The sequence below is a fragment of the Chaetodon trifascialis genome, chromosome 3, assembly GCF_039877785.1.
Source record: "Chaetodon trifascialis isolate fChaTrf1 chromosome 3, fChaTrf1.hap1, whole genome shotgun sequence".
NCBI classification, from domain to species: Eukaryota; Metazoa; Chordata; class Actinopteri; order Chaetodontiformes; family Chaetodontidae; genus Chaetodon; species Chaetodon trifascialis.
The window spans coordinates 25014568-25038047 of NC_092058.1; the positions used below are offsets into that span (position 1 = coordinate 25014568).

At 43.8% G+C, this 23480-nt stretch overlaps 4 protein-coding genes across 4 annotated transcripts in view; 1 reads left to right on the top strand and 3 right to left on the bottom strand.

The window, feature by feature from the left end:
* The window catches only part of dnah1 (dynein, axonemal, heavy chain 1), a 30789-nt gene extending 30561 nt beyond the window's left edge, over positions 1 to 228 (bottom strand). Inside the window, 1 exon segment of the mRNA XM_070958532.1 lies at positions 190 to 228. Within this exon segment, the coding sequence (XP_070814633.1) occupies positions 190 to 228 (39 nt within the window).
* A 7285-nt stretch (positions 229 to 7513) lies between these two features.
* LOC139329359 (netrin-4) lies at positions 7514 to 12968 on the top strand. Its single transcript, XM_070959648.1, has 10 exons — positions 7514 to 8260; positions 8819 to 9294; positions 9377 to 9700; positions 10021 to 10147; positions 10293 to 10481; positions 10736 to 10952; positions 11074 to 11201; positions 11321 to 11389; positions 11520 to 11690; positions 11854 to 12968. The coding sequence occupies exons 1-10, from the start codon at positions 8140 to 8142 to the stop codon at positions 11988 to 11990; spliced, it is 1959 nt and encodes a 652-aa protein (XP_070815749.1). The 5' UTR covers positions 7514 to 8139; the 3' UTR covers positions 11991 to 12968.
* Positions 12809 to 15143, bottom strand: chchd4a (coiled-coil-helix-coiled-coil-helix domain containing 4a). The gene is made up of 3 exons (XM_070959649.1): positions 14979 to 15143; positions 14403 to 14501; positions 12809 to 14293 (listed from the first exon to the last, which is right to left on the bottom strand). The coding sequence occupies exons 1-3, from the start codon at positions 14998 to 15000 to the stop codon at positions 13944 to 13946; spliced, it is 471 nt and encodes a 156-aa protein (XP_070815750.1). The 5' UTR covers positions 15001 to 15143; the 3' UTR covers positions 12809 to 13943.
* Positions 15144 to 15768: 625 nt separating this feature from the next.
* On the bottom strand, positions 15769 to 21248 carry LOC139329150 (protein transport protein Sec61 subunit alpha-like 1). The gene is made up of 12 exons (XM_070959316.1): positions 21115 to 21248; positions 20189 to 20256; positions 20004 to 20069; positions 19810 to 19888; positions 19445 to 19576; positions 19151 to 19260; positions 18576 to 18729; positions 18319 to 18479; positions 18018 to 18215; positions 17663 to 17854; positions 17497 to 17573; positions 15769 to 17396 (listed from the first exon to the last, which is right to left on the bottom strand). Exons 1-12 carry the CDS (start codon positions 21119 to 21121, stop codon positions 17210 to 17212), a joined length of 1431 nt encoding a protein of 476 aa, XP_070815417.1. The 5' UTR covers positions 21122 to 21248; the 3' UTR covers positions 15769 to 17209.
* Positions 21249 to 23480: the final 2232 nt, after the last annotated feature.

Sequence of the window (23480 nt, forward strand, 5' to 3'; positions counted from 1 at the left end):
CAAAGCACTTGTCTGAAAAGGGTCCCGTTAAACTAACAAGTACGTAATGTTTGCTCATCCGTTTTTTAAAAAGCAGAAAACACGAATTTTGACATACCTTGTTTAAACTTAACTACCAGTTGTAGCGGTCCAAATGTCAAATATTGGCGAGCTGAACTTTGAAATCTCAGCTTCCTTGTGGAAGTTAACTATCGGCAATCAAGTGTTGGACGCGGCAACGGTTGTCATGGAGACACGTCGCACCGCCCGTGCGGCAGAGAGCAGAGCGGCAACATTGATGCTCTGTGACAGTCTGAAACACATTTCACCAAAGAGAGCTTTTTAAATAGCTCTTCTATGAACACAAACGCAAAGCAACGAAAAGAAAAGGACAAAAAGACGGGGACAGGATGGAAGAAGGGAAGGAACGTAACGCAGGAATGTAACGTTATGGATGAAACTACCCAACACCTGTTCATTTTGGCTCATAATAGCCTATAACTCCATCAGCTACACCATGGAAATGTTTTTAAACAGTCATTCATCAGTAATCATTAGGTTATATGAAATAGTTCGTGTATGAGCTATTTTGCTGCATAATAATATCAATAATAACTTTTGTACCTAAAAAATGCCACATTTTGCTGTTACATACCTAAAGATTTTATCAGTCTTTTTATTTAGTGTTGCTTAAGTGAAAGATCTTCACACTTCTCTTCTATCTGGCAAGGGAAGAAAAACATGGAGTGAAATAAGAAGGCCAGGCAGGATGGACGACGTGATTAAAGTGTAGTATTAAATAGATGGAGACATTCATGAGTAAATTGTGAGTTTGAAAAATCACTGTTTTCTGTATTGTTTTTCATTGAGTAGGACCATTTCTCAGCCAAACCACTCCCAAAATCGATCTAATGCAAACAGATGAATAACTGTTGGATAAGCAGCTGTGAATCTGAAAGCAGCAGAATACATATACATACTGTGTGTGTGTGTGTGTGTGTGTGTGTGTGTGTGTGTGTGTGTGTGTGTGTGTGTGTGTGTGTGTGTGTGTGTGTGTGTGTGTGTGTGTGTGTGTGTGTGTGAGATTGGTACTCAAAACCTTGAGTAAATGTACATAACCACCACAGAAATGTCATTTGACACTGTTCTGAAGATAGTGATGGTAATGGCAGTAATGATAAGCTAATGGAATTTGATTGGAATGCACACTTTCCTGTGTGCAAATTTCCTCCATCTTTTCCTTACACCCATGACATGACAGCTTCAATGCGTCCACAAGGGGGAAAACCCCACTGACCCGTGCGATCACCACACTCCTGGGTCACAAGGGCATCATAACCTCATCTGTTTCCCATGGCAGATCACATGCATCATGCACTGCGGCCCCTGCTCCTTCCCATGGCCTCTTCAGTTGAAACTCATCAGTGCAGCCTGAGATTGGGTAGCCAAGCACAAATGTCTCATGCGTCTGAGCCCTCACGTGTTGCTTTCACAGGACATGCTGCCACACAGATAGGGATAAATTAAGGTCAAGAGGGGACCAGAGAATAGCTGAAGACGTGCAGTCTGCATGAAAAGGAGCCTGTGGCTGGGATCATGGGGGCAGGGGCTCAGAGGTGACTGAACATCACTGTACTCAGCTTTGTGAACCAGTCCAGTGGAACCAAAGTACAAAGGTCAAATACACAGAGTGACTTGATATGGATGCTATGGATATTCCAATTCTGTGCAGCGGTTGTTACTCTAGATTGGCCTGTTGAAATGTTTGGTAAGAGGCCTTCCGCTTCATTGCCTTCTTCTCAATGGAGCTCAGTCTCAAAGCAATGAGCTCATTCAAAGAGGGAGCCCAAACCAAATGAAAGACTTCCCCAAGGGTCTAAATAACCCACATCTAATGATGACATTATCATATCAGAGTGGCCTCAGCGGTCAAAGCATCCTGACCACAGCTGTCTATTAATTATTAGCACATGTCTAATGGTATTGATTAAATGAGTGAGGAGATCCGGGCCGGAGAGGTTCCAAAGAAAACCTCACGAGAACCACAAGTCTCTGATGAGATGGTGGTCCTCAAAACAGTCGCCAACCAATGTTTGGTTGGCAGTGCTATAGTCATCTCTGCAGCCAGGACCCACCATGCTGAAGGGACTTGATTGGACAGATGTGGCCAGTGGCTCTGGGTGATTGGAACTGATTAAAGCCTAACAAGCTTTGTTACAGCTTTGATCCACCCTGTACTCGTATATTTCCCACTTCTCTCTCACACAGTCCAGCAGCAGATATATGCTGACATGAAAGATCTGGCTCAACATCAATCGTTTAAGAACATCAATATCACTCCCTTCCATAATCATCCCAGATGTATAATCCATCCTCTCCCCTCTTCATCCTAAAATCCTCATGTCATTCATTCACTCCTCTTCCTCCCTCTCTCCTGCTTTTACAGTATTGGGATGTTGTGAGGGTCATGCCTTTGTGAATATAACTCCTATTTTACGCTAATGACATCAGCATGTGTTGCTAACTTTAGCTCCTCCTGAGTGCCAGATGTTGGCTGATAGCATCAAACACTGGCTAGAGCCCCCTTACTGTCACATTGTTGGGCAAGCCAGGGGGCTTAGCAGTCCACATATTCCCACATACCTCTTTTCTCCTGCAGAAACCCACAATCCAACCACAAATGTGGACACACCCTGAACTTGCAGTGCGATTTTGTTTTTGCATTTGCACACAGGAATGGAAACACAAAGACAGGCTGCAGTTTCCAATAAAATCTCAATTGGCTTTCTTGAGAATAGATTGTAATTTTGCTTAGTTATGTCATAAGAAAAGCATGCAGGGAGCATTTGCCACTGGGCTATGAAGTCTTCCTCCTGATTTACAAATTGACACTATGGAGCTAGGAACAAATACAACTCTTGAACACACTGTAAGAATCATTTACACCAACCAGTTACAACCTAATACCCATAACTGCACCCCATTTTCAAAGCACTTTTTCTCTTTTAAAGGGTATCTGATCCGAGTGACAACAACACTGTGGTCAATGAATGTCACTGGTGTCAGTTCATAGATGAAACAGAACCACCATGGGGGCAGCAAATGTCACGTTAACACCGCGGTGTTTTGAGGCAGCGCCTTTTACAAGAGCAAAGCAGACACTGGAAACACACGTATGAGGTCGCCTCCATGCAGACTTAATTTTTGACTTTGTCCGGTCATGTGAGGTGCTGTTGTTTAACTGTGACTCTTGCGCCTGGCTATACATTGAAGTTGCCGTCATGGCTTGGGTGACTCACAGGTGGACTCCTGGCATGCCAATAAAGACTTTTTTAATGAGATGAAGAAGGGCCTCAAAGCAGCAAAGTGGCCAGACATGAGAGACAGACTGGAACCCACAACCTGTGGCCGAGGACCTCAAACAGCTGCATTTGATTTTTTCTCTCATTTGCTCCATTTCTCAGTGTGACTTTTAGGAGGGGAACCAAAGTCAGACAGCACTGGTCATAAAAATATTCAACTGAGTGGAAGAATCTCAGTGATGAAGAACTGAAACTGTTTGTTTTCATGTGAGCATAAATATTATGTTTTTTGACGTCCTACATCTGAGTGACCTCCAATCAGTGTCCAATATTTATGCCAGCCTCACCACGCTGACCTCTGCCCCAACCACACGTGATGCTGGTAAGCTGTTCACCCTTTTTTATGTCACTTTTTAAAGTGCCAGACTCCAGTTCCTTTGAATCCGTTGAAGTTCTTTGAGACAGTTTGTTATGTAAGCCAAGAGCCCATGCTTTATTTAAGTGGGTGTGCCAATATGAGCTGGAAGAATAAGAAAGCAGTGAGTGGAATCTGTAACACATGTCTGTGTGTGTTTTTGTGGGAGAAAACCAATGTGTGTGCTGGCATTCCAGTTTGTTTATGTGGGTGGGCGATGGAAAGCCAAGAAAGAGTTATCAAGAAGTAGTGCCTGTGCATGTGCTTGTGTGTCAGAGTGACAATGTGTTTATGTAAGTGAGTCGGTGATGCACAAAAGTAAATCTTGAGCTTTTTTAGTTGATAACATCATAAACAGACATAAAGAAGTCAGATAGGGTCACAAGACTGGCAGGTCCTGTAGTATGAGTGTGTGGTTGAAAGTGCGTTGTGGGTGAGGGGTTAATTTCTTGTCCAATATTAAACAGAAGTTTCAGCTATAAATATGTCATCGCCGCTCAGCTGAAGCCATTCATCCCACCTTGTTAAGAATTAAATAATAAATGACTCCACATATTTCCCTGTCACATACACATATGTGAGATTATATGACCATAACTCTTCCATGAATAAATACACACAAATCCACACACACACACACACTCACAGATGCACACATTATTGGTTTGGCAAGCAGCCCGAGCGCTTCACAGAGGCCTTAGTTTGTCATCCTGCCTCATATGGCTTCTATCAGTTTCTGGTCTGACAGTTTAATCTGCATCATTCATCCTCTCACATCAAAGAGCAGAGAGGCAACATGCAATCTAAACCTATCATGCTAGCACATACTCACACATGAGGTGGGGGTGTGTGTGCACATGTTAACAGATTAACTTTAAACTGTCTCTTTGAGGGTTATTAAAAAGCCCTCCATGACATGAGGATCATAGCAAACATCAGCAGTGAGGACACTTTCTTTGTAAGCTGTCCACACCAATTATCATGCTCACAGTGATGATTAATGGAAGCAACTCAAACTAGCCCAAAGAAATAGAGTTTATTGGTTTTATTGGACTTGAACTATAGACTTTTGCGGTTGACCTATCACCTTGACCTTTAAACTTCAAACTGTGTCAACTGACAGGCTTCAGCGTTAAGTGCTTAAGAATGGTCCCTCGTATGATTTGAGAGTGCAACTGTCTCTCTTGGATCCATATATCAGACATCAGTGCTGTGTACTATTGTAAAAGCTATGACTTTCTTCAAAGAGTCAACAGGATCATTAACTCTGACCTCAGTGCTTAACTCAAGCATACCCTATTAACCATGGCACTTACTGGTTGCTCTTGTGGCTAGTGGATAACGTCATACGAGATCCTACTGTGTGTGCCGCTGTATCCATAACAAAAATACCATAACAAACTGAGACACATTTGAATTGAGACTGGCAGAAACTTGATCGTTTCCAAATCCACATGAAAAGATGCACTGTTTGGATAAACAAACCAAGGCCTGATCATGCTGGCCTGTGAGGCTTTAATGTCGTAAAGTCACGTAAGGAAGCAGCTTAATCCTCGTCATCGCTGGAAGAACATATGAGCTGATGTGTAGAGAGCCAATACTGAGAGAAGACATGGAGGGAGAAGGAGATGGCAAAGCGTGGACTGACACTGTGCTCAGCACACACATGATATGAGAAGCCTGGACAAACACTGAGGATTATAAGGGCGGGAAAGGGGAGTCCCTGTTCTTCTGACCCCAGCTCACTAACCCCCAGCCCCCATTAAGCCCTGTAAATGAGAGAAAGAGGAGCAATTAGAGAGGCATTGGTGGGGCAGGTAGGAGATCCTTGTGACCTTTCCTGGCTGGTATTTGACCTCTCACAGCTGGGGGCCATGAGGAAGTTACATACTGAACATTTAGAGAATGTATTTGCTGAAAGGAACTAGAAGGCAAAAAAGAAGTGGACATTTTTCTCTCACCACTGGGAATGTAACACATGTTGAGAACTGTGGTGTGGATTCTGCTGTTTACGCTCACGCTCTAAACAAGCACTTTATTGGATGTGGGCGGTTCTGCATTCCTGTATCGCCAAAAATTACCCTTAATTAGAATTTAGTCAATTAAGAATGCAATGTGTTTTGCATTTTGAAGGCAAAATGAGCAACCAAATATAGTTTACTTGCACTTGTACTGGCTGCTCTTAAAATGGTTTATGGCTCTGCTGCAAACCTTGACCTCAAACCTCAGTGAGTTACATTTACTGAATCCTGCAGTTTTGCTGCCTATGCAAGAGTCAGATACAGGATGAAGTGCTTCCATAACCAGCCCGATTGCGTCAGTGAAAGCCAAACCACAGCTGGACCACATTGATGATTTGACTCTATGTTTTATCAATTGTCCCTCCTCCTTAAACATATACATGCAAACAGGTCATTCCATCCTGCACCCTGTGAATAGATGGGAATCTCATTTCCATGTGAGCCAGAACTGACTCTCAATGTGTCCAAAGCAGCCAGAAACTATGTCTGTATGCTACTAACATCACCAGATAACAGCTAATCCCTCATAAACTGCATTACCCTAATCTCCTATAAAGCTATTCTTAGCATATACTGCACCATTGGAGTGAGACGAAAGGAGAAACTGTGAGATGAGAGAAGATGGAGCGCCTCTGGGTTTTATTGTGTGGAGGCCTGCCAGACACTGTAGCTGGTGTTGGAGTGCAGAGCAAGAGGACAAAGAGATGAAAGGAAAGACAGCGAGGGGTAAACGAAGACAAATGTACAACAGATAGAGATTAGGTGATATATGAATTGAGAGACTGTGGAAAAGGGGATCAAATCTTTAACAGTCAACATCAGATGACAAAACGTCAGATTACGAAGAACTGATGACTGTGACGAGCTGGTGTGAGTAACCAATCCTGGCTGCTCCTCATTCAACATAAAATCATATTCTCTGTCAGTACAAACGAGTAACACACATCATTATCATTGGCCCATATGTCATTCGTTAGTGATTCTGTTTCAGCTCTCCACACTGGGGAAAGCAAGCAGGCGGGTCTGTAAACAATTTGTATGGCATTAAAGACATTTATGGAAACTAATCCAATTCTGTGCGTCTATTCCAATTTTCTGAGCCTCCCGTATTTGAAGTAGAGCCATAAACCTGAAAAGAGGTGGCGCTGATTCTCCTAACTCAGAAGGGGGAGCAACACATCAGGCTCAGTAAAGGACCTGATGTATGTGTGGTTAAGAAGAATTTAATAGGGACTGTCATCAGACCATGTGTTTATTTTCCAGTGTTATAATGAAGAATGAAGAAGAGTCTTCCCTCCAGTCAGGCAGCTCGATGAGAAAAAGGCCTTCTTCTTGTCCTTGTCATTTGCATTATACTCCAGGCTGTCTGATTCTTTCGGTGCCACAATGCGCCATCAAGCTGCAAATAACTGCACCGAGGACTATTTTTGTCTCCCTTCTCAGGTTTCTTCCTGCCAGACTTCAAAGAGACCTGTAACTCGGAATTACTGCAGTTGAAAAAACGGGAGGGAAGAGGCAGATAAACTAATTTCCTCGCCTTGTTACGAGGCCCAGGTTAGTGGAGGGACCTGGTTTGGCTGGTATGAGCTGTGCGGCTGGTTCACATTAACCGCTGCCCGTGCAAGGCAGGTCCGTCCTCAGTGCGCGCGATCTTTTGGAGAATCCCTGTGGATGAAAGTCGACCGGTGTGGAGAGAAAATACAGCTTCTCTATCCAGAGCAGCTTTGGTTTACTGTTGTTGGCGCAGTACTTTTCACTCTGTGTGTGTGTGTGTGTGTGTGTGTGTGTGTGTGTGTGTGTGTGTGTGTGTGGGCGGGGAGGACCATGGATAAAAAGAGCGCACACTCCTCTCCAGTGCGTAAAAGCGTAGAGCGCTGACCAGTCTGGGACACGGAGCCCTCCGGTCGGCTGTGAATTACTGGAAACATTTACATGACATGGATTAATTAGCGTAGAAAATGGGCGCTTCTCGTTTTCGTTTAGGCTAAAACACACACACACACACACACACACACACACACACACACACACACACACACACACACACACACACACACACACACATGCTGGCACCTTTTATTACGCAAAACGGATAAAGACAAACATCTGTCAGATGGAAACTAGTAACGTTGCGTTGTTATGTCAAATGTGGAGCGTTCAGTCTTGGAATAACCAATGATCCATATTTTGCTGCAACGGTGGCGCGCGATCCACGTCAGTCAGAGAGGTGCGCTGGCTGTTCCTGAAGATGCTTTGAACTTTATGAAGGATCTTCTCAACATTGCTCCTTGGAGGACTTTGGAAAAATACTCTGGTCTGGACGCTTTGCGCATTGCGTAATTGGCAGGGAAATGCGCTTGTCCGTTCGATAGACTCCGCATAATGTTGGGACTAATCTCTGCTGGAAGGCGTTTATCGCAACATGTATGCTGTAAACGGAGCAGAAATGGGGATGAGTGTGTTTAGTATGCCTGGCAAAGGTCGACATCAGATGCTGGTGGCGCTCTGTTGGCTGTTTTGGGTTTCGACGAGGAGCGAAGCAGGTGAGGTGCATCATCATGTGTGTTGCTGTTGATGCTGTTATCTCCATCAGTTGCGTCAGTGTGGCTAAACTTCTTGTTTTCCCCTTATTGACTGAGTAGACAGTTATGACGACTCATCAGCATTAAAAGTCCATGAAATTGATGACCTAATGATGTCTTACATGGTTCTTCATTTGCAGGTGACATTTTATTTGCTTAGTTTTTGCTGTCCTAAAAGTAAACGCTATAGCTGCTGCTGATTAATTGGATAGTCCACTGCCTTCTTGCCATTACATGTAACCTGAGAGCGCTGTCCAAGGGAGAAGGAGCAGGATTCTGTGTCACATCAGAGCAAGCAGCAATGGCCCAATGGTCAGGCAAATTAAATATTCATGGAAAGCACAATGAAGAGGACTTGAGATTTGTCCATGATGTCAGTGATGGAAAGTGCTTTTTGGTTTTTTTTGAAGATGTTTCTGGCAGCAGACAGAAACTGTGAACGCACTGATCTGAATGCCTGTATTATCTCAACACTGAATAATGTCATAAGAGTCTGACTCTCCATCACCTCTGTGTCAGTTTCCAGATGTGTGGACCATGCTTGTAGTCCACCCATAGGGAACCTGGCTAGTGGCAGGACCCTCCTCACGCTCTCAAGCTCCTTTAGCCACAGCCCTTGCCCCCATCCTCCTGTGACCCCCCACCTCTGCTCCGAGGACTCGCACCCATCTGCTCACATGACTGACGACCCTTTCTTGCATCCGGATACCTGGTGGGCATCAGGTGCAGGGGCTGCAATGCAGGGACAACAGGATGAGATCCGGTTGGACCTGGAAACGCAGTTCTGTCTGACCCACGTGGTTTTGGTGTTCAGGTCTCCTCGACCTGCTGCCATGGCCATTGAACGTTCAGCCGACTTCGGAAAGACCTGGGAAGCACTTAAGCTCTTTGCACACAATTGCAGCATGGAGTTTGGTTTGACTGATGATTTCATTCAACCAGGCTCTCTGTGTACTTCCCGTTACACCAGTGCTACACCCTGCAGTGGGGGGGAGGTAAGAGAATATGCAAAAAGATTATCTTTTAGCAGACCCACATTTGATTGATTTCTGACTTGTGCTCTGCTTCACCTTCCAGGTCATTTTACGAACACTAGACCCCAGCAGTGCTAAAACACTGGATGCTTACAGCCCAGAGGCCCTCGCTCGCCTCACTCTCACTAACCTCCGCATCAGACTGCTAAAACCTCAGACCTGTCCAGCACCCCTGGACAATCCCTCTGCAGAAATAACAAGCCCCATAGCCTCAGCTCCGACCTCCACATCCACCGCAGAAAGCCCAACCTCAGCACCTTATGCTATTTATACTTTACTGGCCAGAGGGACCTGCCTGTGCCATGGTCATGCTGAGCAGTGTGTACCACACAACAGCAGCCAAGACACAAGACAGGACAGTAACACGGTGAGTCATCTTTCCCGTGTGTGTGGGCGTATATCAGCAAAGAACAACAATACACGAGACTGTGGGAGAAAGTGTGTCTGTCAGTTTTTACTTCGGCCTGTGTTCTATTACAGCCTTGTATAACACATGTGTCAGGATGTCAGGTCCAGATGTAAAATGTACTTACTGATGGAAAATCGCCTTTAAATAGCTCAATCTACTCTTTACACCACCTGTCTGGTACTATTTTAGATTTATGGATCTAGACAGCAGGTGAGTGTAATTGTGTATGTCTGCTAAAGTAAGTGAAGTAACTGAGCAGCTCCAGATGTGTCTTGCAGGTGTCTGGCAGGTGTCTATGTACTCACCACACGGCAGGAGATCACTGTGAGAAGTGTGCCCCCCTCTACAACGATCACCCGTGGAGGCCTGCCAACAGCAGCAGTGGGGAGTCCAACCCATGCCAGAGTAAGTGACCACCAGCAGGACTGCGCGACTGTTTGATCAGTGGACACTCCTCTTATGACTTGCCTGTCATCATGTTGCCCGTTGGCTGTCACTCTGCGGCCCATCCCGATGTCCTCACTGTGTCTCTCATCTCTCTGCACTTCAGAGTGCCAGTGTCACGGTCACGCAGATAGCTGTCACTTCTCTCAGCGGGCATGGCTTTCATCCGGTGGCACCAGTGGGGGCGTTTGTGACGGCTGCAGACACAACACTGTCGGGCGCAGGTGCCAGCGCTGTCGCCACGGCTACCACCGCCACCCATCCCTGCCTCTCAGCTCCCCTCACGCCTGCACACGTAAGAGACACCGAGCAGAGGAGGGCCGTTGGATTGGCTAGTGTTAGAAAAGCAAAACTAAAAACATAAGGCCTTCATAACTGATTTGATCCCAGTGGAATTCATTCAAAGATGGGGAGGTTTGTGGGTAAAATGAAGCTGAATGATAATGTCTTGTAGCGCCATCTCCTGGCATATATTTGTAACAAACAAACAAACAAAAAAAACACTGCGAAAAACTGCAGCACACAGAACTGCATGTATCTGTTTCTCAGGCTGCTGGTGTGATCCACGTGGCTCTATGCCTCCTCGTCCTGGAGAGGACGGACACTGGTGCCATCCTAGAAGTGGGCAGTGCCACTGCAAGTCCGGTGTAGGGGGCACAGGCTGCAGCCACTGCTTGTCTGGTTATTGGGGTTTTGGAGAGGAGGGGTGTAAACGCTGTGCCTGTCCTCACAGCTGTGATCCGACCACTGGGCAGTGCTTGGACAGGTTAGCTATAAGTTTAATCCATGGCTAAACTCTACACATCAACATGGAAGTTAAAATTGAATTCAGTGTGGCTAATAGCTAACAGCTCCAACCTTATTGGTTCAATTCTATTGCTCTACAGTTACTCCAATAACCAGGTGTTCAATGTGCCCATTGGTGGAAAAATCCCTGATCTGGATCACATGTTCACACTTGAAGAGGACGTACAGTGGTCGAAGGAACTTGCAGTCTCTGCTCTGCATTACACAGGTACTGCTGTGTCGCCCATCACCTGTGACGTCCAGCTGCATTGCAAAAATTATGGGATTATGATGTTTCCAACAGTGAGCTAAAAGTGGATCAGAGCATAACTCAGTGTCTGTGCACAGGGAAGTGTACCTGTAAGGAGAAAAAGCTGAGAAGTGTGTCTGACCTCTGTAAGACCAAACATGATTATGGTAAGACAAAAAGTGCAATTTTCATTTGCTTGATAAACTAAACATATAGATTATTTAAAGCATAGATTACTTTGGCTGATGCCCCCAATAGCTTTCTCAGTCTGCAGTCTTTCTGTGTTACCTTTGATAGTGATCAAGGCCAGTGTGCTGTCTGCTCATGACAAAGGCAGCCACGCAGAAGTACAGGTCAAAGTTCGCAAGGTCCTTCAGTCAGGCCAGGTGGCGCTCTACCTGGGCACCATCAGCATCTATCCTCTGTCCTGGACCAGCCGCGGCTGCACCTGTCCTATTCTAAACCCAGGTGAGACAAGTTTTCACACATTCAGATATGGTGATACAAAGCAACAATACTTGTGTCTCTACTTTGTCTCCATACATTCTTGGAGAATATTTAAGCTAACACCTAAGGGGTGGATTCATAATGAGCTTTGAATCAATTTACAATGTCTTATCTTTTTCACCAGGTATGGATTACCTGCTGGCAGGCCCACAGGAGGCGGGGACAGGCCGTCTGCTGGTCACCATGCAGAGTGTGGTAGTCCCATGGACACCCAGATTAGGTCTCCTTATATCAGAGGGCCTGAGGAATGGATGTCCATGAATCATGATTCAAAAAGGCAGGACACATGTCAAAGGATTCCCCAAGGAAATGTATGAGTCAGTGGACACTTCAGAAAAAGGACTGAAAATCACCTGGCAAAACACGGCGTCATCAGGGGGAAATGACACAAGATAGCTGACTCACGATCAGTCGTACTCACTACGTGTGGGAGCGCCACACAAAGGAGAGACTGACATGAATGACTGTGTGGTCACATTTAATAAACTGTAACTGACATTAAAGGATCGATTTGCATTTAAGATTTGTTTTTCACCAGAACTAAAGCTGATAAAAAGACACATTTCAGATCCACTTCCAAGTTGGTAAAATGGATTTGTTAAGATCAGTCTAACAAATCTCTTAATCAGTGCTTTAAAATTGAATTCCTCTTTTTACTATGAAATACAACAAGCAACACTCTTAGTTTTAGCTCTTTAAATGGCTTATGACTGATGGCTCTAAATGTGATAGTTTGCAAATCCTTTTTGACATTTACGCAATTGAAAACAGTCCAAAAACAACATATTTAATGCTCACTGATTTTTGTAAGTATATACTTATTCTGATTTTGATGCAGCAACACATTTCAAACACGTTGGGACAGGAGCAACTAAAGACTGGGAAAGATGTGGAATGCTCCAAAAACACCTGTTTGGATCGTTCCACAGGTAAACAGGTTGATTGGTAACAGGTGATAGTATCATGATTGGATATGAAAGGGACATCCTGGAAAGGCTCAGTCGTTCACAGGCGAGGATGGAGAGAGGTTCACCACTTTGTGAAATCATGATTGTATAAAGAATGTTACTACATGGGCTCAGGAACACTTTGTCAAACCGCTGTCGGTAAACACAGCTCGCTTGCAAATGATCGCAGTGTTTTATTTATATCAGACTTTTTAGGAATCAGGATTGTATACAGTGACACGTTTTCCTCAACTTGTAAATCTTGGCAAATTTTAGTGAGTAAAGCTTACATAAAACTCAAGACTTTCAATGTGCGGAAAGAAAAATAACTGACATACAGGAAGACTGTTGTTTCGAATTTAGAAGGACAAAATGGAAGTTGAGGCTGTTTGACCATCATTTTAATCTGGACATTGTTGGACACTAGTTTGAGAAACACCCATAAAGTCTTTTAAGGCCTGAATGACACTGAACGGTGACCACAGCATCAAAGTGTAGACAGTGTTGAGACAACAAAGACATTCATACAGTGACAGTTAAAGGTGACAAACCACTGTGGTCTGGGTCAAACACAGAGTCCATTAACTAGAATGACGATCATTGTTCATGTGGCAGCAGATGTAGATGGACACCCGGTAGTTTCCACAAGACGTCAACAAACAGTTAAAAACATCTCTGGTACTGTTAATGTGACGTTCACTGGACATACACTGTAACAGCAGCTTGGTTCTCTTACCAATGATCTGTGTTTTGGTCTTTCAAGTGATGCAAAGCAAAGGGATTCAACTGTTGACGTAAGTCAGGACTGAGTCATGGTCAATCCCAAAGATTTCTATTAAATGTGATTATCAGTGATTGATCAGTGCTGAGGGATATTCCTGACACGTTGATATTAACAGGACAACGCATATAGTTTGCTAACAAGCAACTCTCCTGTTTGACATGAAAATAAGCAAATTAAATTCCTATTGCATATAAAGTGAGTCTTTTAGCTCATGTCCCTGCAGTCCATAGCTTGACCCGTTGTCATCAAATCATATTCGTCAATGATTTTTGAGTGCTCAGAAAACAAAGCAGCCTAGACTTTTGTACTACATTTCTCTGCATTTACAAGGTCCTTGCCCATGAGGGTCAGAGCTATATCACTTAACCCTCTACGTAGGCTTAAACAGGAGAAGAGACCAATTAGAGGTCCTCGTGGATAGTCATCTACGCTGGGCAGTGCTTGCACTCAGAGAACAAGAACCGAAAAAACAAGTGCTTGAGTTTAGCTGGCAGTCTGGTTGTCTGTTGGTGACGTGCTGTCAGATGAGGCAGCAGCCTCAGGTGTGGCTGAGGTAGAGTCACTTTCAGGGGGTAAGGCAGAGACAGAACCAGAGCTGGACTCTGCTTGGGAGGATGTCTCTTTGTCTTCCTCCTGAGGATAGAGCTCAGGGTACTTCTGCATGCACTCCTGCATGTTGCGGAAACTGTCGATGCACTCTGAGCCCTTCACCTCTTCCTTACTGTAATGGAAGCAGGAGAAGGCCTCTTTGAACTGAGAGCCACATGGTCCGCTGGCCATGCCGCCCAGGCACGGGCAGTTCCAGTTGATGTCTCCGTTCGGCAGGATCAGACCTAAAGAAACAGGAAACCAGACAGTGTCAAGTTAACGGCGCAGTTTTATGAAGTAACGAATGTTTGTAAGTCAGGTCAACTTTTTTTCCACAAAAATTAAATGACTAACCTTGTTCCTCATACGGATCATCGGGGTCTTCTGCAATGAGCTCAGCGTTGCTGGGTATCTCATGATCTTCCTTGGTCACAAAGATGATGCGATCTTTACCTTTAATGGCAAAAAACAACAGGAATTATAACAAATTCTAAAAGCAGAAAACCTGGTCCTGGATAATATGTATGATGTCAATTTACTTCCGTTACCACAAATATAGCTACACTATTTGGTTGACAGTGATCCATGCGCGCGCACGAGACCAGTAGCTTTGACTGGAGTTAACCTGCTCTGCCGTTCCCTCACAGTTAGCCGTTTGACAGCGCTCCCAGTTTGTCACTCAAAATGCGTCAAAATAGTGCAGCTACCAGTCTACTAAGTCACTACAATGGCATACGCTATTACACAGATATATACATATACTATTACTAGAGGCTTTGCTTTCCTCGCACCTAGCCAGGTAACTAGGCTTTTGCAATATACGTAGCTAAGTTGACGCTGTTTAAAAGTTAGCTAGCCTAGCATGGTGACTCGCTCGATGACATTGCTCTGCCGTAGAATGAAAATGAATTTAAAAAAGATGGAAATTACCCTCTTGCCTGCAGTACGACATATCTGCCGCTGTTTTCGCCCGTCGAGCCTCGTCCTTCGTGGTAAAAGATGACCAGTATGAGAGAAATTACTCGTCGACTGCGAGAATTTCATTTGACAAGCTACCCGGCGTCCAACAGCACCGTTACCCCTTCTGACCTGCTCACATGTGGGCGCACTATTGTGACGTCACCGCGTATTTTTAAATCATGAATAAATAAATCAAGAGAAATATTTCATAAACGCCATAAAAATGTTATATATTTTTTTGATTAGACGTTAACATTTTTACAATAATTTAGATATTAATAGATGCAAACAAAAAACGTTGGATTAAAAAACACTGTTTATGAATTGTTATAAATAACTGAACGTACAAATACATTTTAACAATAAATATTAATTTTGACCAAGTTTCCTCCTGTTAGCTAGTTCTATCACATTTGCATGACCTTTTGGGCTCTAAATTTGTTACAGATTACCTGAACACCTGGACCGTTTTACACAGCCTGGATATTTGAACTCTTCCAAAGCCTTCTGGGGACATGGTGTGTTTTTGTGAAAAGTGAGTGGGAAAAGTGAGTCTGGGACAAAATGGTAAACCAAAATGTAAAAAAAAATAACATAATAAAAATGTTGTGTATTTTGTGTACGCATGTTCGTATGTATACAATATTTTGTTACTTATCACACAATTTAATATCATGTACTGCGCTGCCTCATAACTTGTGAGGACGTTTGGCTCTCAGTTTTCAGATCAGAAGATCTCTTCTCATAGGTAACTTCAATTCAATTCAATATACCTTTATTAGTCCCACAAGGGGAAATTCCAAATTACAGCAGCATCAGTAAAAAAAATAGATGATGTAGACAATCAGTAAGTATATACAAGTATAAACAAAAAAAGTGTGATAGAAATAAGTGTCTCTAAATTAGAAATTGTGTTTGCAGACTGGACTAACTGGAAGTAACTGGACTTCTGATTGGTCTTGACATTTCATCTGTCTTATCTCCATTGTGAAATTAAAGCTTTATTAAGCAACATTTGCTGTAAACATTGAATGTAATGTGAGAGGATTACTGGTAGGGGGTTTGGGCATATGCAGTATGAACAGCAAAACTATGAGAAACATGTTGGTCTTCAAACTTAGTGATACAGTGACCTCTAGTGGGACTTAAGTGAATAGTGCAGGTTCAGCAACCGAAATGAACTTTTCTCATATCTAGAGGCTAATGTCAGTGCAACAGCTCGTGTAAGCTGATAACTATGTCCAAGCTTGTTGCTGTGACTTTGTTTTAAGCCATTTGGTTGCAGTTGCTTTTGCTACCATGTGTTAATCCTCATTATTTAACCCATAAATAGCATTCCATATGCCGAGAAAGCACAAGGAAACAATAGGAATCAAAACACACGTGTGTTGGAAAAAAAAATCCTGTTTTTTTAATAACACAATCATGTCTGTTACATAAAGTAAAAACCAAAATGAAACCCCTTTTTGTCCCTATCAAACCCCCCCCTCATCCCGACCATCTCGGCAGTATTTTGCAGCGATTCAGTCTGGGAATAAAAGAGCATGACAACACAGACAAACAGTTGCGTTTGAGGACCCAGAGACTGAGGACATACACTGTGCCCTACATAAGACCAGAGTGAATATAAACATAGTCCATCATTTAAAATATCAAAATAAAGGTAAATAAAAACCACCAACAGCCTGTCTGAGATTACCAGAAATCTTATCAGGAGTACAAGCATATTTTATTTATACTTTTCACATCCTACTGTAGGTCCCTACAAACTGCAAGCATGATCGCTACCTCTGATGAACCTGACATGGTTTCCTTTCAACTCCCCCAAAATGTCCAGGCACAGTGCTTTCAGCTTGAAATAAGCACTAACATGTTGTCGCTGTCTTTGTGTTCCTTGAACGTGCTGCAATGAACAATGCCTGAGGTAAGTCAAAGACAGCACCTCACACCTGTGTGCTTTCAGGCATTCTTCAGCTGATAAGACAGTCATTGGGGACTTAGGCAGCCTGCAGAGAGATGGGTAATAGCTACTGGAGTAAAAGGACTGAAGAGACACAATACTATGCGCAACCCTGGGAGTAACTGAAACAGTTTTCTCAGCATTGACATGCTAGAGATGCATGGTGGAAAACAAAGGTGGTAAAAAAAATAACAGGGGGTGGATGCTTTGTGTCTGATGTGTGTCAGAAGGTTGGTGTTTTCTAGAAGAGCAGTGCTCCCATGCTGCCCACTTCGCTCTGCTCCTTCACAAAGATTTCAAAGTACTGGTAGATGATGGTCACAGCCAAGAGGATTCCAGTACCCGAACCAATAGCACCCAGGAAGTCAGCCATAACAGACAGTCCTCCTATACAGAGGCCGCCAAAGGCAGCAGCTGTGGGGATGTACCTGCAAACAGTAAATCAATTAGAAATGCATAGATATTCTGAGGAGGACTTTCCACATTCTGCAAGCAACCAACATGGAACCTGAGACTGTTGCTTTGTACCTGTTGAGCTCATGCACCATAGAGGTCTCTCTGTGTCCCCTCATGACCATCTGCTGCTCCTTCAGCTGCTTCGCCACCTGTGACACAAAAAGTGATAAACACAAGTTAACCTCACGTGAAGCCGACACAAAACAAGCGGCAGAAGTTTGTGCAAACACAGACTTACATCTTTGGCGGAGGATCCCGAGACCTCAATCCAGGTCTTGGAGAAGAAGGCGCAGGAACCGAGCATGAAGACAATGTAGATCACGGCGTGAACCGGGTCATCCAGAACAGAACCAAATGACTCTGGAGGAGACAGGTAGTAGCAGAGACCGCCCACCGGGTAGGCCCGAGCAGGTCCGCCGCTCGTGGTGTCCTAAACAAAAAAAAAGATTTTGTTGGTAAGATGCTGAGTGTGCATGACAGAACCTGCCTGTGCCATCTTTAAGAAAAGATTCCTTAATACAGCTGCTTCCTCCTTAAATATGCTGCAATGAATAAGACCAGATGTGTGGGAGGGGAAGCAACCGTGTACTTACAGACCACGTTCCCAAGAGGTTGACGAGGAAGTTGCCGCTGAAACGTGTTGAGAGCATCTGAGAAATGACGTAGAGATTGGAGACCAGGGCAGACTGCAGGATGATGGGGATGTTCGAGGTGTAGAACAGTTTGATGGGGTAGGTGTTGTACTGACCACGGTAGCGTGCCGACTTGATGGGCAGGTCCACCCTGAAGCCCTGGCGAGGTGAGAAAGTGTGACGATCAGTAAGCTGATAATTGTTTCAGACCCTGCAGTTCAAATTGGGCACACTGGGCTGTATTTAGAGGTCACCGGCTCACCTGGAAGTATATGACCACTGCAAACACAAAGACGGTGGCAATGAGGTTCATGAGATTTGGCAGGTTCTGTCTGTAGAAGGCCTCTCTCAGGGCGCGCACCTTATCCGTGCGGGTGGCCAGGAGATGGAAGAGAGCAATGATGGCTCCCTCAAACTCAGTACCTGGAGAAACAACAGCAGTCACATGATGATGAGCCATTATAACACAGATAAATATTATGATCCACATTACAATGCGTTCGTTCCCAGTACCCTTACCTCTGCCAGTGTTGACAGTGGTGGGGCTGAAGGCCTTCCAGACGATTGTCTCACAGATGTTGGTTGCAATGAAGAGAGAGATACCCGAGCCCAGACCATAGCCCTTCTGGAGCAGCTCATCCAGCAGCAAGACAATCAGACCTGCAACGAACAGCTGAAGAAACAGACAGGAGGTTTTTATTGAGCCAATTCGGGCAGGCAACCAGCTGTGTCCGACAAAACATTATGATAGTCAGAGCGAATCAAACAGGGTTCGAATTTTCTGATCCCTGCTTATCCCACGAGGGGAGATGATTTCAATTTCATACACATTTCTCTGCTTGCCACAAAAAAGAAAATACCATGAGGGAAAACATACATTGCACAAGAGCTAACATGTTTTATATTCAACCTCTTAGTGCTTCACACAATAAGTGACCTGGCTGGATGACATACTGCTATCCTATACACAGGACATGACTGTAAAGACTGTGAATTAAATGTTTTGGCTGGCAAATAATTGACAATTAACTTTAGCAAATACAGACATTTCCAAAGTTTAGGCTAGAGAGCAGCAGTCAGGAGTGTTTATTAACCTGGATGATGATGAGCAAGCATATCCCAGCACCCATCTCTGAAGGGTCTCCATACATGCCAGTCATAACATACACAATGGCCTGTCCAATGGTGATGATCATTCCAAACACTGCAAACAGACAGAAAAAATGATTTGCATTGTGCAATTCTGCAGAGACAGCGACAACTGAAGTTACTGAAAACCGAAGAGTGTGTTGCGTCTGCCATCTTCAAAGCAAATAAAAAATATTCACAGCTTCAAAGGCTATGTGAAAAGTTCTAAAAATAGCAAACGCGGTGAGTCGTGAACCTACATTTCTGGGCTCCATTGAAGAGGGCTCTGTCCTTGGGAGTGTCTCCCACTTCAATGATCTTGGCGCCAGCCAGCAGCTGCATGATAAGGCCTGAGGTGACAATTGGTGAGATGCCCAACTCCATCAGAGTGCCTGGGGGTGCAAAATGAACAGCATTAGTGCCACTGTAAACATCAGATAGTACAACAATAGCAGGAGTACCTGAAATACTGCATAAGGGTCTACGACTGTTGACCTTTGACTTATCATGTGATAATGAGATTATGTGCGGCCTGATAACAACGCTGGACTATTTCTCCTTGTTGAGGCTGCACGAGACATGAAGCCAGGTGATTAAACCTGTGTAACATGTGCAACTCAAGCACCTCTGTTGGAAGCCAGGATTACTCTCATCCAGTAAAAGGGATCTGCTGAGTCTGACGACATGATGCCAAAGAGAGGGATCTGTATTGTAAAGAGAGAAAGAAAAAGTTATGAAACAGAGTCACAAACAACTATCCCCAAAAACAGAGCCAGTAGGTTGGCTGTCTTTACGGTCTCTTCATCAGCAGATACTGACCTGGCAGCACACCAGAAAGATGAATAGTGTGATGGCCGTCCATAGCACTTTTTCTCTAAACTGAATCTGTGAGGGGGTAAAAAAAATGAGCAGAATGTCATTCATATCCATTCATACATGCACCGTGCAGAAACAACACAACTTCACGCAACTGCAGTAAAATATGCCTGAAGACCTAAGCGTACCTTTCTTTCTGGTTTCTGAATCTCAGGCAAGACCGCACAGAACGGCTTGATGACCTCCAAAAATTTAACTGCAGAAAGAGATTGGCAGGTTAAAAGACAGAAGCAACATTGCATTTACAGCACACCTAAGGCCTGCAGCTCTGCTCAGTGATTTTTATGTCATCTGGAGTTATCGATGCTACGTCATCACTAACCAGCAGCCAAACAGCTGCCAGCGGTCAACTGGTCAGTGCAGGCACAAGCAGACTACTTTCTCGGCAATATGTGGAAATAAGCACGTAAACTTGAGCGAGGTTGACACTAAGATCCTTCGTGTAGTCCTTTTAAAGCGCTCTCGGGCTCGCTGCTGAATGTTTTGTCTTGGCGTTGATCAGCTGTGTCAATCACAGAAACTGACTTTGACAGCAAGCGATTTGAAATCACCTGGATGAATTTAAAGCACCCGACTAGTCAGTTTAGAGAACTGCAAATCTATTAAGGTACTCACGGAGAAACCGAGAAGAAACCCTTTTCAGCTGTCTTTACAGTAAACTCTGCCAGATGAGCACTTCATACAGCTAGCGGTGACTGTTACCGTTAGCGCGATGCTAACCAGCGTTCAATCACAAAACTAGTGAGCAATAGCTTTAAAACAGGAAGCTTTGACGCCTCTGAGGGAGACGTAGCAAGATGTTAGATGTGGCCTCTGACTGCTGAACGAATCTCGATAACTCCACTTTATCCCAGTGAGGCAACATTTCTTTAGAACACAAACTTCAAATTAGCCCCCGTTACAAGCTAGCTACAACTTGCCACCTAACCTCAGCAAGGTTAGCCAATTAGCTTCCCGACGAACGATTTCTGTCCATTATCGTTAGAGATTTAAAAGACAGCAAGTATTTTAGACCACACTCAACACGTGTACACAAGAGACAAATGTCACGTACTTCCCATGGTGTCCTTAGGCCGACTCCTGCCGTATTACTGGTACCAGTTTGAGTGCTCAGTGGAGTCAGTGTGGCTCCATCCAGCCTCTCCGTAAGAAAAGAGCGAACAGTAGAGACACGTCACCAGACAAGCCGCTAACACACGTCACTTCTCTGAGACACGCGCACAGACTAGTCATCCTGCACACCGCAGGCCGTGCACAGTCCTGTCTGTCAAGACTCTTCATGTAAACTGACAAACACATCCTGGGAACTCAGAAAAAGCACAGTTTAAATTTTCAGCGTTTATAATTTAACGTCCTGCAACACTGAGGTCTCCCATCCTCCAGATGGCGCCCTATTCCAAACTTATCAGTAGCTCTGACCAGAAGGCCACACGCGCCTCCATGTTTTACTCCTCCTGCCCCCTGAGAAAGACATATGAGTATGATCCATGGATTTATTGATAAGATATGGATCAGTGCAGGATCAGACCAGGAATGGATGAAAACAAGTGACACGTGTATACTGCACAGCTTTAGTAATGCAGATGATCCATAAGGAAACCTGCCTTTTGCAGGGGCACCCATATTTTTTCCCTTGTAAGGTCGAACCTGAACTTAATAGTGGGTCATGGGCTATGCAAACATGTATTGTGAAGATGCAAAATGATACTAGGATCCCAAGTTCCCTGAATTGACTGACTTTGAATGAAGTGTCACTCTGCTGTGCTCAGATTCTGAAAAATAATTAATAATTAGGGATCATGCATATTTGGAGAACATTTTGCCACAGAAAAATAAAACAGCACAAACAATGATTCATATTATAATTTTAATAATTGAATTCCTTTGTTTCCAAGAAACATCTAACAGGCTAAACTGAACCTTATCACAGGCAGCTTTGGTCCACAGGTCCCACTTTGGGTAGCCCTACCCTAGATGATTTGATCAAGATCTAGCTTCTAATCTCATTATGCATGTGTTTGCAATGATCATATAGGGTCTTGTGCCATGGGGTAATTGGTTTTCTCAGTAAAAGCCTTATCTCGGCTCTCCAAATGTGGGCACAACAGAAACATTTTGGAACAATGCAGCTACACAAGCAGATTGACAATATTCAGACATTGTCCACATGTCTTAGCAGGTCACCAGTGGAGATATGGAAGGTATGGTATGATTAAAGCGAAAACCCTCCTGCATACTTGCAATGGAATGCAACCAAGTACATTTATGCAAGTGCAGTACTTAAGAACAGATTGCAGGAGTATTGCAATATTATGCTTTTTTCCATTTCCACTTCATGACATCTCAGAGATATGTGTTTGTCATTTATTTATTTGTCATTTATTTGACATCTATTGAAACTAGTTGAAATTTTACTTGTTAAAAAGTTGATATATATTAACTAATTAACTTTTACTTTTACTACCAATACTGTCTGGTGTCACATGTGGAAAATAGCACACAGGATGTGCTTGTGCTGTTAGAGCCTCAGTGACGCAGTTTCCTGTTTGCTTCACTGGATTTGGTTTCCTTTTGTGAAGATATACATAGTACATAAATGCACCATTACTATCACTTAGAATAAATGTGGCATTGCATGCTATATATGAGAAATGTTTACTGTAAAAAGTTTCTGCAATGCAGTGTTTAGTTTCCATGTGAAAAGATATCAACTGTGCAAAATTTTGTCACACAATTAGCTCTGATAAAATTCAGCATGAAGCAATCCCAGCTTTTTCTCATGCTGTTATCTCACCACCAGAGGTCAGTGTTGCGCCAGTGATGATATTGAACCATGCTTTCGCGTATGTGTTAAGTGGTTGTTGTTACTGGTGTTGGTGTGGATTCAGGAAGTTAAGTGGAATTCTATCAGAGGAAAACAAAAAATAAACAAAACAAAATGAGGTCAACTGCCATATATTGAGTAACGAGAGGCTGAATTAAAGCCTGTGATGAGAAGATTTCATCACTTTGTTAGAGTTGACAAATTCTGGGTCAGTGTTTGTGGTATTGAATGCTGGTGAGCATATTTGCCTGCACTGTGCTGGTGGCACACTTAGCCACTGACCCATAATAATCAAACAATAGTGTGACCATGACAGGAGCTTTCAGCCATCTGTACAGTACATCCGATCAGTCTAAACTCTCTGGATCTGCTGTGATCTATCATCTGATTTGTTTTTCAGCAGAAATCACACACACAGACACACAGACACACAGACACACACACACGCACACACACACACACACACACACACACACACACACACACACACACACACACACACACACACACACACACACACACAGAGGTAGTGGAGGATGGTTGGGAGCCTGCTCATCTACCCTCAGATAAAGAGATATTTGTTCATGAGGTTACAT

Coding starts and splice junctions, on each gene's coding strand:
- chchd4a (XM_070959649.1), bottom strand. CDS start 15,000: ATGTCGTACTGCAGGCAAGAGG. Junction 14,502..14,978: donor GTCGTACTGCAGGCAAGAGG/GTAATTTCCATC, acceptor TTGCCATTAAAG/GTAAAGATCGCATCATCTTT. Junction 14,294..14,402: donor TGATCCGTATGAGGAACAAG/GTTAGTCATTTA, acceptor CTGTTTCTTTAG/GTCTGATCCTGCCGAACGGA.
- LOC139329359 (XM_070959648.1), top strand. CDS start 8,140: ATGTATGCTGTAAACGGAGCAGAAATGGGGATGAGTGTGTTTAGTATG. Junction 11,202..11,320: donor CTCTGCTCTGCATTACACAG/GTACTGCTGTGT, acceptor GTCTGTGCACAG/GGAAGTGTACCTGTAAGGAG. Junction 11,691..11,853: donor CTGTCCTATTCTAAACCCAG/GTGAGACAAGTT, acceptor CTTTTTCACCAG/GTATGGATTACCTGCTGGCA.
- LOC139329150 (XM_070959316.1), bottom strand. Junction 20,070..20,188: donor TTCAGAAACCAGAAAGAAAG/GTACGCTTAGGT, acceptor ACCCCCTCACAG/ATTCAGTTTAGAGAAAAAGT. Junction 18,216..18,318: donor CAGTGGTCATATACTTCCAG/GTGAGCCGGTGA, acceptor TCACCTCGCCAG/GGCTTCAGGGTGGACCTGCC.